General features: G+C 39.1%; 2 protein-coding genes across 2 annotated transcripts; both read right to left on the bottom strand.

Moving 5' to 3' along the window:
- Positions 1 to 4,191: 4,191 nt before the first annotated feature.
- On the bottom strand, positions 4,192 to 6,335 carry LOC146700346 (claudin-3-like). Its single transcript, XM_085470512.1, has one exon. It carries the CDS (start codon positions 6,148 to 6,150, stop codon positions 5,500 to 5,502), a length of 651 nt encoding a protein of 216 aa, XP_085326638.1. The 5' UTR covers positions 6,151 to 6,335; the 3' UTR covers positions 4,192 to 5,499.
- Positions 6,336 to 8,757: 2,422 nt separating this feature from the next.
- On the bottom strand, positions 8,758 to 10,477 carry LOC146700345 (claudin-4-like). Its single transcript, XM_085470513.1, has one exon. The coding sequence runs from the start codon at positions 10,291 to 10,293 to the stop codon at positions 9,622 to 9,624; it is 672 nt and encodes a 223-aa protein (XP_085326639.1). The 5' UTR covers positions 10,294 to 10,477; the 3' UTR covers positions 8,758 to 9,621.
- Between the last annotated feature and the right edge of the window lie 8,290 nt (positions 10,478 to 18,767).

Here is an 18,767-nt window from a genome sequence, read left to right as displayed (position 1 = left end):
GATTAGCATGCACTAATTCTGATGAGATGCTTCTACTTGCCTAATAAATGACATTCTTACATTGATTGTTATCAGATAATTAGTGAAACATCTTTGGGGGGAAAAAAACGACAATTCTCTGACACAAGGGATTGTAGTCTGTGTAAAGCAGTTAATAAGAATAAGCATTCATTCATAAGAGCTGAAAATATAAGGTAAACTGGTTTTAATCACAGTCAGATGTTTTCTTTTTTAAGCCTGGATTTTGATACTGAAATTGGAATGTTGATTTATTATCTTGTTTAAAAAAAAAAAGATTACCACTTATTAGCAAAATTGTTGCAGATATTTTTTCTCCTCTTTTCTCCTTCTTCTTTTTTCTTCTGAAAAATCCAGTCATTGACCCAGCTCATATCCTTTAAGATTAATGGACCAGTATAAAGAACATGTGTGTGGCTTGTGAGTAAAAACTTGATAACTGTTAACTGTTAAAGTACGTTTGTTCCTTTTATTTCAGATGTAGAATGTGTAAAAACTATGGAACATGACTTAGTGATTCAAAGATGTGATGCTCAAAAATGACCCTCCAGCATTTACTGACGCTGAACAAAAGAAAAACAATATGTGAAATTAAAATGCGAAGAAACGCTGAAATTGCACTGATTGCACTGACACATTCAGTAAAAAACTTTATTTTGTGTATTCTTTCAAGCTACACAGAATGAACAGCCACTGCTAATCACAGTGTTCTACTTTAAATAAATAAAAGTTAAAACCAGGCTTAGCGCCAATATCCTACTGTGTAAAGATTACAGGCCAGGTGCCTGTGTTTTATTCTCTCTTTCTGTTCCTCTCTGCACCCTGCCACACCCAAGTGTTACAAAGGTCTCCCAATAAACCAAAAGAGAGATCCAACACAGCTGCTGGCTAAACAAAAAGTAACCGAATGGAAGCCAAACCTGATCTTCAGCCATCGTTTGCTTTGGTGACACATGCTTTGTGATATCTATCTATCTATCTATCTATCTATCTATCTATCTATCTATCTATCTATCTATCTATCTATCTATCTATCTATCTATCTATCTATCTATCTATCTATCTATCTATCTATCTATCTATCTATCTATCTATCTATCTATCTATCTATCTATCTATCTATCTATCTATCTATCTGTCTGTCTACACACATATATATATATATATATATATATATATATATATATATATATATATCCACGAGCACCTGGCAGCACAAATGAACCAGCTGCTAGTTGACGAGAGACACCCGGAATGGCTAACCGAAGGCCGGACAGTTGTGATCCTCAAGGACCCGCAGAAGGGACCGGTCCCCTCCAACTACCGACCAATAACCTGCCTCAGCACCACGTGGAAGCTCCTGTCAGGCATCATAGCGGCTAAGATAAACAGGCACATGGGTCAATACATGAGAGTTTTTAAAAAAAAATTTCTCGTTTGGCTCTCGGCGAAGGCGGTCACACTTTTCTCCTCTCCTCCTTCCCCTTATCTTCCCTGCTTAGCCTCTTGTGTCTTTGTCTTGTCTCGTGTGTATTACTTTCCCTGGAACACTCTCTCACAGTCTGTTCTCTAAAACCTAAACAGAATTATGGATTTGATCAACTGGTCCCTGAATGCTATTGACACCCTCTTCTCAATGAGACGTCTGGGCTCGGGTGAGCCTGAGTGTCCTGGAGGTACTTTCCCTGCCGGATACATGATGGACGGGTGGCAGAAATGGAGGATTGTGTGCCTGGCGGGTCTGTCGATCGAGGACGCTGAAGATATTGTCGGAACTATTCGGAACCATGATAACAGGGTTCTTGCTGATTGGAGCTGGCTTGGCCCTGGCTTATCGGAGAATTAAGAAAGTGGAACCAGCTGTTCAAACCCCCCCCAAGGCTGCCCGCTGGGATTGAAACGATGGGACGAGGCGCGACTTCTCAGAATGGGCTCACTGAGTGCAGCATGGTTAGATCTTGGAGAAGCTTACGGCTGCCGTGAATACTCAGAATAAGACCTCTGAGCGTACATTGGACTACATCAAGGAGAAGTCCACTCAGAATAACATCTCTGAGAGAAAGTTGGATTACATCGTGGAGCAGCTCACTGCAGTCGGGAGTTCTCAGAATCGGCTCTCTGAGCACAAGAATGACAACACTCGCGGCTCTCCAACGGGAGATTGAGAGACCAGTGTTGGTGTTGGCGTGTTAAAGAGCAGCTTTGAAATTCTCATGAGTTTTTCGCACAAAAGAAAAATTACCATTTTATTGCGGCTATCCCTTCGGCGCAAGCTGTGGGCTCAAGGCTGGAGCCGAACAACAACACCCTGATAACGACTGTGTTTTTGACCGTTCTTCCCACTCTATGCAAGGCCACCTGGGTTGGCTGGAAGACTGTTTACTTAGCCTGGTAGGGCGAAGGACACTGTCTCAGCTGAACTCTGGACACACACACACACACACACACACACACACACACACACACACACACACACACACACACACTTACACTGATAAGCATTCACTCATCCCCCCTCCCCTTCCAACGCCTTCGATGCTTGTTGCCTCCTGGGAACACGAGGTGGGTCTGGACCCGCGCTGGAGAGACGGCGCAGTGGCAGGATGGCTGCTGTGTTGCCTGGGATTACTCCTCATCCCCTACCCAACCCTGTTGCTGGTCACGTGCTCTATAATGTTGTACTTTGGACATTTATGTGCTTTCTGTGCAGAGGAGTTTTTTTTGTTTCCTGTTCTCATGCTGTCCTCCTATAGCCCAGCATGAGTAGAAGTCTCTTTTTTTCCTCTTGTACATTCCCATTGTAGTGTACATTTCAGTGGTTTTTCTGTAATGCAGCCGTTCTCTGACTTGTATCCCCATGTGATGTCTGTGTTGTGTGTGTAAGGTCGGGGAGCGGGTTCATTCCACTGCAGGGCAACCTGTCACTGCATGTGGCAAATAAAATTTGAACTTGAACTTGAACTTGAGCGGGGCACAGAAAGGGATGGGCAAGAATACCAGAGGCGCAAACCATCTACTGGCAGACCAAGCAGTCAGCCGAGACTGCAGGACCAGACTGACCAACCTGTGCACGGCCTGGATTGATTACAAGAAGGCCTATGACTCAATGCCCCACACCTGGTTCCTGGAATGCCTAGAACTATATAAGATCAACAGGACCCTGAGAGCCTTCATCAGGAACTCAATGGGGATGTGGTGGACAACAGTGGAGGCCAACCTCAAGCCCATAGCACAAGTCACCATCAAGTGCGGGATCTACCAAGGAGATGCTCTGTCCCCACTGCTGTTCTGCATAGGCCTGAACCCCCTCAGTGAGATAATTGACAAGACTGGCTACGGATACCGACTACGGAATGGAGCAGTTGTCAGCCACCTCCTGTACATGGATGACATCAAGCTGTATGCCAAGAGTGAACGAGACATCGATTCACTGATCCACACTACCAGGCTATACAGCAATGACATCGGAATGTCGTTCGGGCTGGAGAAGTGTAGTCGGATGGTAACAAAGAGAGGGAAAGTAGTCAGAACGGAGGGGATCAAACTACCAGAAGGCAACATTGCAGACATAGAGGACAGTTACAAGTACCTGGGGATCCCACAGGCGAATGGGAACCATGAAGAGGCCGCTAGGAAAGCTGCAACCAGAATGACCGAGCTAAGACAGACGGACAAAATGGTGGTGGCTTACCAACCGAACATAGTGGTGATAGACAAACATGAGAAGACGGCCGCAGTGATTGATGTAGCGGTTCCGAATGACAGCAACATTAGTAAGAAGGAACACGAGCAGCTCGAGAAATACCAAGGGCTCAGAGAAGAGCTCGAGAAGATGTGGAGGGTGAAGGTGGCGGTGGTCCCAGTGGTAATCGGAGCACTAGGTGCAGTGACTCCCAAGCTAGGCGAGTGGCTCCAGCAGATCCCAGGAACAACAGCAGAGATCTCTGTCCAGAAGAGCGCAGTCCTGAGAACAGCTAAGATACTGCCCAGGACCCTCAAGCTCCCAGGCCTCTGGTAGAGGACTCGAGCTTGAAGGATTGACCGCCCGCAGGGGTGAGTGGGGAATTTTTATATATATATATATATATATATATATATATATATATATATATATATATATATACACACACCTATGTATATATATATATATTTTTTTAAATAAAGGAGTCAAGGTTGTTGCTTTAGCTAAGAAGAATTTTATTAAAACTATTATTATTAGCAGTAGTATTACTATTATTTTGTTAATTTTCAACACATTTGAATTTACAATGGCAATATAGAACAGCAAATTAAGCATAGACACATATTTGAACAATTTCACTCACTTAAGAAATGAAGAAATTATAAACTTACACACACACACACACACACACACACACACACACACACACACACACACACACACACACACACACACACACGAACTGCACAAACCAACCAAGCAAATACACAAAGAAAACCAACCAGTATCTGTGAAATACAAACACATATGTACTTTGCAAACTGCTGTGGTGTTACAAACTTAAATATACTAAGAGGATCTTGGTTACATACTTTTTAAAAGGGTCTAAACATGGGATCCTTGGAGCATCACGGACACATAAATATACACTAAAGAGGTCCTTGGTTATATGCTTAACAAAAAAAATGGACCAGACATGGGTTATAATCTATTCAAAAACTTTAAAAAATCATTGAGAAAAAATTGTGACTAACGCTCATTGTCAACTTCCAGAAAATAAAAAAATAAAAGAAAGGAGCATAGTGTAGAACATATTTGAATATTTGAACATTTTGAAATAAATTTTAAACACATGAATATACAGACATTTGAAATAAAGTTATCCTTACATGAAAAACTCTTTTCTATTTGCACACACAGTGAAACTGTGAAAAGGAAGACAAAGTTTCACCTGGGGCAGTATTGGATCTATCTGTAGTTTCAGTCTCAGCAGAAACTCTCTTAAGCAAATATTACAGGTCATGCAAAACACACGCACACACGAACACACTGAACAATCACACCAACCAAATGCATGTAAAATGAGAGCTGACTCTTCCTGGTCATTGTCAGTGAAATGACAGATCACATTTTAACAGCAGGTTTCAGTGAAACACAACACCACGCAACCAGCCAAGAGCTAATGAGAGGACGACACACAGGTGTTTTCAAGTTCACATAATGCCAAGAATTTAGTAGAAATATTTTCCCAGTTAAAAATCTTAAAAGAAATAAGTTATTTGTTTAAGCTCCCATGTTCAAGCACTGAAAAATCTAAGTCTATTTTTTTAAGCAAAACAAAAGGATGTGAATAAACATATCAGCTAAAAGCAAAGCAGAAGATTAATATTTCTACAGCATCTTCATCTCGGAGTCTTTCAGTCGGATTCACGCTGTGGTTTCCGGTAAAAAAAAGTAACATGCATACAGACAAAAACTCACACACAAAAATAATTTTCCTTTCATCCTTCAGCATTAATTCAGACGTAGTCTTTCTTGTCATATCCTCCACCTGCACTAATGCTGCGTGGGGCCGAGTACCCCATCCTGGGTGGCAGATATTTCTTTTCTTTCGGTGGGCAGCTAGTGCACAACATCGCCCCTCCGATCAGGAACACTCCGGCTGCAGCCCAGCCTATGTAGAGTGACGCCCCTATCTCCCTCCTTTGAGCGCTGATCACAAGAGGGTTGTAAAAATCAGTGATGATAACTTGGGCAGTCCAAGAAACAGGGATGAGAACCAAGAGGCCACTGAGGATGAAGAAGACTCCAGCAATGATCATCACTTTGGCTTTGCTTCCTTCCTCTTCAATGCAGTTGGTGCACTTGGCGCCGACTATGGAGATCATGATACCCAGCACTCCGAGTATAATGGCAATAACCATCATTGCTCTGGACGCCTGCAGTTCTGGAGACAAGGCCAGCAGCGAGTCGTAGACCTTGCACTGCATTTGACCTGTGCTCTGGACAACACAGCTCATCCACAAACCCTCTTGGATGATCTGAGCAGTGACAATGTTAGCTCCGACAAATGCACTCACCTTCCACATTGGTAGGGCACATGTTAATATGGCTATAAGAAAACCAATGACTCCAAAGGCAATGCCCACGATCTCCATACCCATCGACATGTTCGCTCTCGTGTGTGGTGACAGAACAAAATCCAAAAAGTGAGTCCACGGTGTCCAACAAACTGAGTCCCTCGGGTGAGTCTTTGGTGAAAAGGATTCTGCTTTACTGTCAGGTGCTTGTTGAAGTGTGAGCAGCTGTATGAGGGTGTGGCGTAGCTTTAGGATGCTGCTACAGAAACAAGATATCTTTATACCTCGAGAGAACAAGGAGGAGTCCTCTGGTGTTGATGTCAGCGAGAGGCTGTCTTCACATACACACAGAACAAATACACACATGTGAACATACAGTGGAGGAGGGGAGCTTGAGGCAGAGCAAGAGAGCAGTGATGTGATGGAGGCAAGGTGTGGCTGTGGTTTGTGGGGGATGGGCAAAGGTAGTTCTCTCTTAAATTCCAAGAACTATGTAAAACATTTCACCTGTTTTCTCCCAGGAACCGATTTCACCATCACGTGGGTGGACTCACACATCCCTTCATACACGTCCCTACCAAGCACTTATCTGCACAATCTTATCCACAAACACATCACACTTCATACATCAAGTTACTGTTGCAAAATGCTCAGTATTTTGTACAAACCACTGTCGTTGTTGCACATTTCTATAGCACTATCTTGTGTCTGCATCGTTCTGTTCTGTCTGATGTTACACTGCCTTTGTTTTCTTTTTTTCTGTTTTGTTGCAATTTTGGCACACTTGCACTTAATCTACTCCTGTGTTGATTGTCTTTTATATGTTATATGTAGCACCATGGTCGTGTAGGAACGTTGTCTCGTTTCACTGTGTATTGTACGGCTGCACATGGCTGGAATGACAATAAAGCCTCTTGACTTGACTTGATGTGTGTGATTAAACTGTGACTGTACAAAGTAATAATGAAGAAGACACCAAAACGAGGCACTTGACCTTCTAATTCACTGCATATGAATGAATGAAAAAAAAAGAGCATAAAAAAGTTACTGGCTAACTGTAAATGCTAGTTTGCATTAAGTGATTAACATTACGGGGCAAAAAAAAAAATCCTTTGACCTCAGGCTACTTCAAAAGCTTTGTTGTGAATCAGAAACTTAACCATGGTGAAAAATAACCCTCAGGTAATTATTTTGGTTTCATTCATTCAGACTTTTAACGACAGTCAGGATTTAGTGTCTGGAAAACAATCCCAGAGCTCTTCTGAGAACCGGAATAACTGCATCAAGAACAAATATGAAGAGAGAGAAAACATAACAGTGCTGTTGTCTGACACCCTAAGCATACAGAGAGAGCGTGACCTTCTCAGTATCGGTTAGACTCTGACCAATCATTTCCCTGAAACACACACATGTCCACCCAAGAAAAAGTGAGCTACAAAAGCTCCCTATCACTTTGTAATTCAGCAAACAATTTATAGAATGAGTTCTGAAAAAGTATTATTTAAAAAAAAAAAAAGAAAGATAATGAAATGAACCCCCCTATGATTGAACTTTTAGCTGACCCCAAACTTTTGAGTGGAACTATGTGCTGTAATGTGATCTATATGGGTTTTAATGCATGTTAGGGAAGTAGACTCATTATATTTTTTTAAGAATTTTAAAATTTTTGGTAATGATTTTCTAATAACCTGTAAAAAGAGAGATTTTATTACATATGTAAAACACAGTTCACATAATAATTTCTGCTGGTTATGGAAACTAAAACGTTTCTTTCAAATGCACAGCTCACGATAACAAGCTTAGTGACTTAACGTTTCTGCTGTACACACAACTGCATGTCAACAATGTGCTGTCATAAACCAAAATAGGGCTCAAACATATAAAAACAAGACTGGAAAAAATAAGGGAGCCTGTTTGCAGTTTCATCATGAACATCGGGATCAGATGTTTATGTATTACATCATCCTTTCATGAATGACAACTGCTATTACAACAGCTAACACCTGTGTTACCAAAAACAAACGCATTAGCATAAGCAGCAGCAGCAGCTGTTTCCCCCCCAGTAATTTAAGATAAAGATCTCCACCAAACAAATAGGAGAATACATGCTGATGGTGTTTCTATTACTGCATTACACCTTAGATGAACATTTACTCTCCTCACAAGTTTGCAGATTCAGATTAACGTCTGTATTTTCTTTAATACTTATTAATGGGAATAGATTTCTTTATCTATGGCCTTTATGTCTCATTACCAAGGAGTTTCAGTAGTTCCAATAAAAGCCTTTCCTGGTTGTTGAAAGTTTACTCAGTGTACTGATGAGCGGAGTCAGTCATGTGCTGTAATGGCGCAGCACAGGGTGGCTGCTCACATGCTAAAGGTCAGGATAATTTGACTATTCAAACCAGGAAAAAGTTGGTATCTGTGAAGGCACTGAATCAGACAGTAAACAGAAGGGACATTTTCCCAAATGACATCAGATTTCATGCGTGAGTTTCAGAAGAGACTCTGATGAATGTGTAATGAACTTGGTACATTTATTTATGTGACCTGTTGTGCTTTACTTAAAAAAATGTTGTTAAAATGTTGTCCAGTGGATTACGTATTACTCTTAGTTTCTTCTTCTTTCTACAGAATTTAGAAACCTGTTTACATGCACTCTTGTAGAACATTAAACAGTCAATCAATGTTAAACCAGTAGTTACTTGTAATTACTTTATTAACCTAAAGTATTTTAATCAAGTCAGATTCCAAAATAAAATATTTGTATTTATGGAGTCAAATGCATTATAAAAGTTGTATCAAAAATCAGATAATATTAAGATTTTTTTGTCAAACACACAAAGGTGAATACGTAGAAATGAAGGACATTAAGTAAAGTACAATACATGAAAGTTTGTCAGATTTAAAAACGGTAGGAATACAGAAACATCAAATGATAAAATACGGAAGAATGAACAAATAAAATTACTTACGTATCATTCTAATAAATCATACATTTGCCACCCTTTTGACCTTCGTTTGAAGCCGAGGGTGAGCTCCACTTTGCTCAGCTGCATGCTGTTTCACATCTGTGACTCAGCATGTCTGTTTTGTACGAACGTCCAAAAAGTCATCACATGAAACTTATTCCAGTTACGGTGTCTGTCTGCTTTGAATCTATGATAGTTTGTATATACAAAGTCATCAGTACATTGATCATTAGAATAACGACCGTCCACAACAGACACTAATGCTATGAATGTTATATTATGAATAAATATATATAATATTTTTTTCTCTGCAAATGTTTCTTCACAGTGCTGTGACAAAGAATCACATCGTTTGCCATAACTGATCATGATCACAATTTCAATCTGCTCAGTTAGACTAAATATAGAGAATATGTAAACATTGTCCTAAAGAAACTGCAAATTCAGTGTCAAGACTATATAGACATTCTTGTCATCCTAAATATCGATAGATTTCCGTACACCATAACATTTGTATCTGTTTAACTACATTTTTATAAAAATAGCATGCAATCCCCTCAAATCCTCTTTAGTTTTTGTCCTTTTCCACTCACACATAGTCCCTTCTAGTATAGGAGCTTTGAGCTGCCGACATCGGAGCGGCTGAGTACGCTGCACGACTCTGGGGCTGTATGTTATACTTCAGTGGTTTGTCTTCCTTTGGAGGGCAACTGCAGCAGAGGATAGCTCCCCCAGTGACCAGCAGGGCTGAGGCAGCCCATCCCACATACAGTGATGCCCCGATCTCCATCTTCTGCCCAGCAGGGACGATTGGACTGTAGAACTCGACGACAATGGTGTTTGCTGACCAGGAAACAGGCACTAGTTGAGCCAGACCTGCTATGATGAACGCCACTCCAGAAGAGATCATCACCTTGGCTTTAACCCCATCCTCCTCGATGCAGTTGGTGCACTTGGCTCCCACCATGGCAATGAGGAGAGCAATCAACCCCACTAGGATGGCAACAACTGTGAGTGCCCTGGCAGCCTGGAGGTCCTGAGGTAAAGCCAGCATCGAGTCGTAGATTTTACATTGCATCTGGCCCGTGCTCTGGACCACACAGCTCATCCACAGACCCTCCCAGTACACCTGAGCAGTGACGATGTTGGCGCCAATAAAGGCAGAGACCCTCCACATTGGAAGGGCACAGCTGGTCACAGTGAGAGCCCACCCCAACACTGCCAGGGTGATGCCGGCCAGCTCAAGTCCAAAAGATGCCATGGTGGTTTCCTTGTGTTTGCTTCAGTGACTATCTCAAGCCTTTGTTATTTGGTCCTTTAATTTCCTCTTGTCTGCACCTCTCTCCAAAAGGTACGCCCTTTTCTGAAGCTGTAGCCACTGTAGTTCCTGCTGAATCCACTCAGTGTACTTCCTCCAGGGACTTTCTGCACCACGTATTTGTCCGTTCTTGAGCAGCCGTTGACCCTTATCTGTGTACCTCTTTATTATAAACTGGTGTGACCCACCTAGGGGATGACATCACTCGCCAAACTAAGCCAATCAGGTGAGTCCTGTGCATCGGCCTCATTTATCGCCTGGGTGTGTTGGCACTCGTTTGTGTGCTTTTTCAAATGAAGAGTGTTTTCATGGTTTAACCTTTTGCCCCTGGTAGCTCTAGGTGTGCCTGTTTTATTGCTGTTAATAAATAATGAGTGGCCAGGACAGGCCTTGTTATGCAGTTGATAAGTGACCACACAGGACCGCATGCTTTCTAAAAGATTTGTATGTAAGCGTTAGCATACATAAAGCGTGTGTGTACACAGAGTGGGAGAGACAGAGGAATAAAAAGAATCTGCACAGATTATTATATTTGACTTGATGTTATTTTTTTCCATTTCCAGTTTTCTGTGTCACATTTTTATAGCCGCAGCTGACACACATTATTACAGTTTTAACACCAGTGACGCGTACCACAGTAGTTCCCGCAGGGTTAGAAATTCATAACTAGTTTCGCAGTAAAACTGAGTTAATGTTAAACTAGAAGCAGAAAGAATGCACTATATAGCTGTGTTACTATGCCTTGTGTGAACCTAATAGGTTGCTGTAAATTCTACTACTGAATGCTAGTCAGTTTCTACCAACAAGTTAATACTAGTACTATACATAGAAAAAAATTGTCCGGCTGTAATTACATTCACAGTAATTAAAGTTACAGAAACATTTTTTTTAAAGGACACGATTTATACAGTGCCAAATCACAACAGTTGCCTCAAGGCACTTTATTGTGTATGGGAGCCAATGAAGGGAAGCCAATATAGGAGAAATATGCTCTCTCTTCTAGTCCCTGTCAGTACTCTTGCTGCAGCATTTTGGATTAACTGAAGGCTTACAGTAGTTATTGTAAATTTAATTAATGGTTATTTACTGTAATCTAATTTGCAGTAATTTTTTTTACTGCATTTGTATGTACAGTATTTGCAGCATGTATTCATTTATAGTATTTTATTTTTCCATTTTATTTTACTGTATTTTAAATTATTGCACTGTTAATGTGGTTATTTTGTAATGTTGCAGGATTAACATAGTTAATCAGAAAATTAGTCGTGAATGCCTAAAATGAATTTTAATTGTTGAAAGCACAAATTACAAGTGCGTATATACTTTAACCATTATGGTTAAAATTAAAAGGCAACAAAAATGCCAAACCAGAAGCGGTAAAAACGCAAAGTGTTAAATTCATGAGGTGCACTTGAATTGATGTTGTATTTGAAGAGAGGAAAAAAGCAGTGGTACAAAATAAGCTAAAAATCCACCTGGCCCATCTGACATGCAACTGGTATGTTTGATGCTGCAGTGTTTGGTCTGATTTTAATCGGGTGGTTGCTAGATAACATGACGTGTAATCCAAGTTTTGTGGCTATAGGTTTGAATATTGTGTGTAAGGTGTGGTTGGGGCTGGAGATATATCTGTGTGCCAGTTTTGCTTGCTGACCTGATTTTGTAAAAAGAGGTCATGAGCAAACATAGGCTTATATCTATAGCTTATCTATCTACAGTTATCTCATCATTAACTAAGCTAAAGTGAAAAATTGATGATGTATAAAAAAAGTTTGCTGTAGTTTTACAAATCATTCTGAGGGGAACATGAGTATCTGGACCACATTCATCATAATCCATCCAATAACTAGCAAATCAAAGTCACCATACAGCAGATAAAGTTCTAACATAAACCGTCTTTACTGTATTTCAGGTAGAGTTAATTTACTGAGTCCCAAGTAAACTTGTTATTCACTGGGCTTGGACACACAAGTCATCTTCAGATAGAAGTGATTTGTTAAAGCAGATAGACACTGCAGCGCAGAAAAATCTTTAACTTACATCAGCTCTGATCAGAGAGCTAATAATTAGCAGAATTATGAGGAACTCTTTTTCTTAATGTGTTACCTTCAACAAGTTTTTCTCAGTAACATCACACGTAACACAAGTAACAGTGGCTTGATGCAGAAAAATAATTTTAGTTATACAGTTCACATGTAAGCACAGTGTCTCTCTTTTTATTCGGGTTAGCATACTACACTGTGCTGTGCTTTTAAGCGGACTGAGGCAGACAGAATGAGGTAAATTACTTCTGAGTCGTGCTTAACGTGAAATAAGGATTTCTCTAATCTTTGATGACCCAGAAAAACTACATAATGCGGAAGAAGACTTCTTTACAACAAGACCTAATGGACTCTTAATAAAAGTCACTGACCCGTGTCTCGATACCTTTGTCAAACTCATTGCTGATATCCCCATTGCAACTATAATAATCTGCGGCGGAGTGGCGCAATCAAAGTCCGGGCTTAAATCAGATTGAGATGCTTTGACATGACCTTTAACGCCATTCATGCTTGAGAAGAGTGAGAAAAAATTCCTGCATGGCGATGCAAAAAATTCCCTTTCAGTCAGCACAGATGCTCAATTGTAGTTTTTACTCCCAAGGGTGGCACAGCTAATTATTTATTTTAGAAGGAAAATTCTGTTTTCACACAGGGCAACGAAGGTTTAGATAGCTTTCACCCCTTAATAAATGACATCACCATTTAAAAACTGTATTTTGTATGTACACAGGCTATCTGTGCCTAACATTAAACTGTGTTTGACAAACATTTAAGTGTGACAAAAATGTACTTGTTTCAAAACATGAAAATAAGGACTTATACAAAAGTACAGAGTAGCAAAGTATTGTGAAGAGACCTACTGTGTTCTTAGTATCAGTCACTGAGTCTGTATTTCCATGAAAGTGTCTCAATACTTTTGTCTACCTGATCACACTTTGTCTTGCATACGTGTACACTTTATCAAACTGTAATATTTGTCAAACACTCCCGGTCAAAAAAAGGTGACCCAGAAACCACGATAAGATAAAGCATAATAAAAGGCAATTATTAAGATAATGTTGTATTTGGGAAGGAAACAATACAGTGAACCAACAACTCAAATCTGATTGTCAATTGTATGTCTTTATTTGCGTGTTTAAACAAGAAATATATGATAGTGCAGTTATTATTCTTGCTTCCTTCCTTTCTTTGCTTTTGCTCCAAATCTATCCTTTGTGTACACAAGCCACTAGGCAAATTTTTGGCATCACTGTAGCTGCTAATAATGCATGATAGTAGTCGGACCTGACATTAAGCAAACTTGCCTGAACAATCCACCAAACTAGAGACCATCTGCAGCTTCTGGAGCATCAGCTGGCTTTAAAATTAATTTGTGCAAGTTAATGAATGCATCTTACTCATTTTTGCTGCTTTCTCACTGATACCATTATAATCAATATACTCAAACATTTGTGGTGGCTACTGCTATAGTCTCTACAACTTGCACTTGCCGTGGCAATTTTGGACAGATCCCAGCTGAAGGATAAAAGAGAAATTGATATATTTCAATAATATATTTCATGTTATCATTTTTATACTTAGCTTCATTATCTGGTAATGTTTTAGCATTAGCTAAAATACACAACCATCAACAGTGAAGAGCCAAAAGAAGCAAATGATTAGGAACACTTGACAATGATTGCTGGCATTAGATAAAGGAAGGAGTGAAAAAAAAAGGTTCATCATTGATCATAGGACCAGTATCTCATTTGCTTTATGGTGAGACCTTGTTTTATTTTGAGTATCATATCTGACCTTGAACTGTAAGATAATATCAGCTTTATTATTAGTACGATATTATTAGTAACTTGCAAGAAACTGAGTAAAACACTCAGTTGTCAAGAAACTTAAAGAATTCCAGGCGCTTTTCTTTCCAAGTTTCTTAGACAGCACTGTAAGCAAATTCATCCAAGATTTTGGGGTGATCTGGTGACTTTGCCATAATTATGTTGTTTCATCAGTCAGTGAAAATGCTAGCTCAGTAAACCTTGATTGATCACTAGAGATGTGTTAGTTGGAAAGATACAAAATTTCTACCCCACTAAATGTGATCCATGATAGTCACTTAAGTGATAAGTCAGGTGGTATTGATTTCAGGCAACAGTAATGCAATGGTATAAAGCAAAACTGTGTAAGTAGGAATGTTCTTCCTCAGGGGTGGTTAGCCATTTAGGTATAAGCAGCTTATGTCATGGTCCTGCAGCCCTGGGCAGTATGTGACTTACTCTGAATATTCTTGCATCACAAGTTTTCTTTGGGTTTGGCAGACACAAAGTAAGTTGCATAAAAGGAGAGTTGATGTTGTCATGGTCCTGGGTCGGTGATCCAATGTTTTGTGTTTTATTAATTAATGCTTTCATTATTATTTATAATTTCTAGTCTCTTGGTTTCTGTGCATTCCCTGTGGTTCCGCGTTTAGTTACTCTTGTCTCCATGTCTCAGAGTCTAGTCTCGTCTCTCTTTTCATGCCCCCAGTCTCGGTGTAATGTCTGCCTCGACAGACATTACGGCATACTTCTAATTTAATCACACATTCAAACCATTTGGTGAATAATGATCAGTCAGTGACCATCTGGTAACCCCTTGTGGCTACTAAAATAATAATAATAATACTAGTAAAGTATATATTTTTTGGTGTAGAAGGAGGGCTACATACATTTTTTCTTTGACATTTAGCTTCATTTACTCTAATTCATTGAGAACTATCTTGCGAGTGCACTAAGCAGTATCGTAAAGCTGGTTACTGCACTTTAGAATTAGTTATAAAAATGAATTTGTTTTTTGAACATAGAAGCATCTAAATGTCTTCCTGGAGGTTGGTAAAGATATTAGTTAATATATGAAGCTTTAAATACACATGGAGTAGTTTTAGATAATAAATCCATGGTTCTGCCTTACGAAGGATTACACGACCTACCGAGGCCTCAAATACCTTGTTCCTTGTAAGTATAATTAATGAAAGTTTCTCATCCAGAGTCAGTTGTATCTGTGATTCAGTTATGAGGATGGCCTTTTTCTTAAAAAAAAAAAAACTAAGCAAAAGAAAAACCACATGTAAAACCAAACAGCAGATTTATCACCTTAAAATTATGAATCTAATTTTGGTGTGACAGTAATGTTTTTACATCCTTCTCTGCTAACTTGTTTCTGTTGAATGAATTGTAAATACTAGTAATACCCCAGCTTGTGCCTTTGTGGGAAATAGAACGATCGTATCAATACTGTACTTGCGTTGTGTTACTAATTAAACTCAGTACACTACAACTTCAAGTGCTATGTACTCAACAGGATAAGAGATGCAAAACAAAAACTAGAAGCATGAATGCTGACTCAAGTGTTTTGATCGGCCAGTTATGCAACCCAGTTCCTGGAACTGCCTGTTGAGAATTATTCACCAAGAAGCAACAGGAAGACTATGACTACTGGAAAGTTTAGATATTATTTTGCCATAAAATGGTCTCAGAGAGCTGGATCTCAATTGAAAATAATTTGAATATGTTATTGAGAATGGTCTATGATTATCAATAGTGATATTTTTTTTAATATAATTTTCACTGAAGCAGATTTACATTTTGTGGATAATTTCAATGGATTGTTTTGTCAGTTGATGAATTAGTTTCAGTTTACAGAGGGATTACCCATTTTGTGTTTTCCACCTCTGTGTGTGTGTTTGAGAACCTTCATCATATCTAAAGGGGGTGTAAACAGGGATTTCAAGCGTAAACAGCAACCGTATCATTTGGTTAACTACCAGAGGAAATCCAGATAGTATATCTGTATGAGTATCAACCCACTGCCAACACAAGGAGCATAGTAACCCGAATACAGAAAACATGAGAGGCACTTTTTCCTCTTTCACCTACAGTAACACTTAAACTGTTAGTCAGTTTTCAAATAATAGATAAAACTTTATATTTAACATATTTAACTGAGTATTTATCTCTTTCCAGATTACAGATTGAACTGTCTGCAGCGCTACTTCATATAAAACATTAAAAAGCTTCTTTCATATTAAGATATTAATCACAAGCTCTCACTGAGATACAGTACTCTGCAAAAGTCTAATGCCATTTCTTCATCCACTCTTTTTGCTTCCAGATTTCTTTGAATGCTTTAAAATGGTTTTGATCAAAAGTTCTCTGGACTTTCCCAAGGTCTTTCTCAAGTTTTTCTTTGGACAGTGTTTGCTTTTTCACTCATTTTCAACGACAAAAACATTTCAGTAATGTTTTTTTGTTTTTTTTTGTAAAGCCACTTTATATCTACAAAGGAATCATTGAAGGATAAAAACAGGCCCCTAACTCAAATAAGAACCAAATTTACATCTAAAAGATTGGAAATTTGGCTTATGTTAGCATGAGGAAATGAGAAAATTGGACAAGTGGTTAACAAAAAAAAGAAGTTACAGTATCTGAAAGTCATTTCTTCAATCATGAAAGCAGAAAAATGTCAGATTGTGATCCATCACGCAGTACTACTTGGAAAGCGTCTGATTGATAGCAGCTTCATTTTTAAGCACAACAGCGATTCCAAACACACTATTAGCCATTTTGGCCTCTCCAGAGCTTGAATGGGAAGAAAAGTTTGCCAACATTGAGAGCTTTGAATGTCCTTCATGAAACCTGGGAAATTATTCTTGAAGACTAAAGAAATTAAAAGGAACTTTTCCCAAGAGAGTTCAGGCTGTGCTGAAGAATGAAGGTGGACATACTAAATATTGACTTTTAAGCTAGTTAGAACTGTACAAACACGGTTTTTGCTTCATTTACATTATTTTTACTGTTTGTATGTTTAGGCGATTTAAAAAAATTCTTTTTTCAAATATACTGATTTTTCAAGTTTCCAGCAAACTGTCAATCCCATTTCATTTCAAGCAGTTCAGTGCACAGAGAGATGGTGATTTCCATAGGCAGCCTTTGTTGTCTGTTCTTCTGTTCTAGAAGCAGAACGTTGGCTACAAAGCCATAAATGCTCTAAAGGAGGGTGGAGCCTTGCATTTAATGGGTGCTTAGAGAGTTATGGTCACATAAGAAATGGAAATAAAGGATGTTTGAGCACAGGTGATAGCACACTTTCACAATCTTCCAGACATATATCTCTTAGTACATGTACTGCATCGAAAAAAAGGTTAAAGTTGATATTATTTTCTGTAAATGCAAAGTTTCAAATTAATAGGCTGCTTCTACTAACTGCAACCTCAGATTCTGGTTACGCAGAAAAAGAGTTCACATCACCAACTGCGTGTGCATATGCCATACATGCACAAGCACAAAAATAGACACTGCTGTCACCTATTGGGCACAACGAGGAATAACAGATAAAAGGGGAAACATAGCAGACAAAACAGAGTTTATCATTCTCCTTTGATTTCAATGCTTTGTTTTGCTGCAATAGCTGCAAAATCCAGACATGCCAAATATGTTGTACATCACCTCACTGACTACTCTTTGATGCCTTCATCCACTCACCCTAAATGAGCTTCATACACAACAAAAGCTCTTTTCTTGTAACCTTCAGCAAACAAAAAGCTCTTGTATGTTCACATTTACAATTGGCCTTCAGTCTGAGCTTCAGAACACTCACAGAGCTTCTCTCACCTCCAACCTCAGCCTGCAGTTTGTACGCCTTCTTAATATTTTTCCCACTTCATAAATCACATATTTATTTGAAAAATAAAGTTTGGACACTGTGTAAAATGTAAATAACAACAGACTGAAATGATTTGTAAATCTCATAAACCCCCAATAGAACATAAAAAACATATCAGTTGTTTAAAGAAATGCAATATTTTAGGAAATATATTTGCTGATTTTGAAGCAACATATCTCAGTTTGTAGCATTGCCTCTTCTTTTAACAGCAGTGTGTAAACATCTGGAAATAAGGTAAGCACCTGCTGAACTTTTTGGGAGAGCACAGTGTTCCCATCTCTGTCTGATGTAGTACTAACAGTTCATTCATTCTGGGTCTTCTTTTCATTTCGTAATGCTCCACATATTTTTAACTGGTAAAAAGTCTGGACTGCAGGCAGGTCAGTTCAAAACTCTTCTACTATGAAGCCATTTTGCTGTAATAGATGCAATATGCGTTTTAGAATTGTCTTTGTTAAATATGCAAGGCCTTTTCTGAAAAAGATGCCACCTGAAAGCTACTATATCCAAAGGCACTGCCATACCTTCAGAGATGCTGGCTTTTACACTGAGAGCTGTTGACAAGCTGGATGACCCTTTTTTCCTTTTGACATGTTCCCCATGTTCTATAGAGAATAAAACAGGAGTTTGGGAGATTTGCAAATCACATTATCTGTTTTATTGACATTTTAGACAGTGTCCAAACAT

Source organism: Copadichromis virginalis, linkage group LG10 (assembly GCF_057382275.1).
Source record: "Copadichromis virginalis isolate Kocher_CV1m ecotype Utaka linkage group LG10, C_Virginalis_male_GT1.1, whole genome shotgun sequence".
NCBI classification, from domain to species: domain Eukaryota; kingdom Metazoa; phylum Chordata; class Actinopteri; order Cichliformes; family Cichlidae; genus Copadichromis; species Copadichromis virginalis.
Note: the sequence above shows the minus strand (reverse complement) of the source record. Positions and strands in the feature narration are given on the sequence as shown.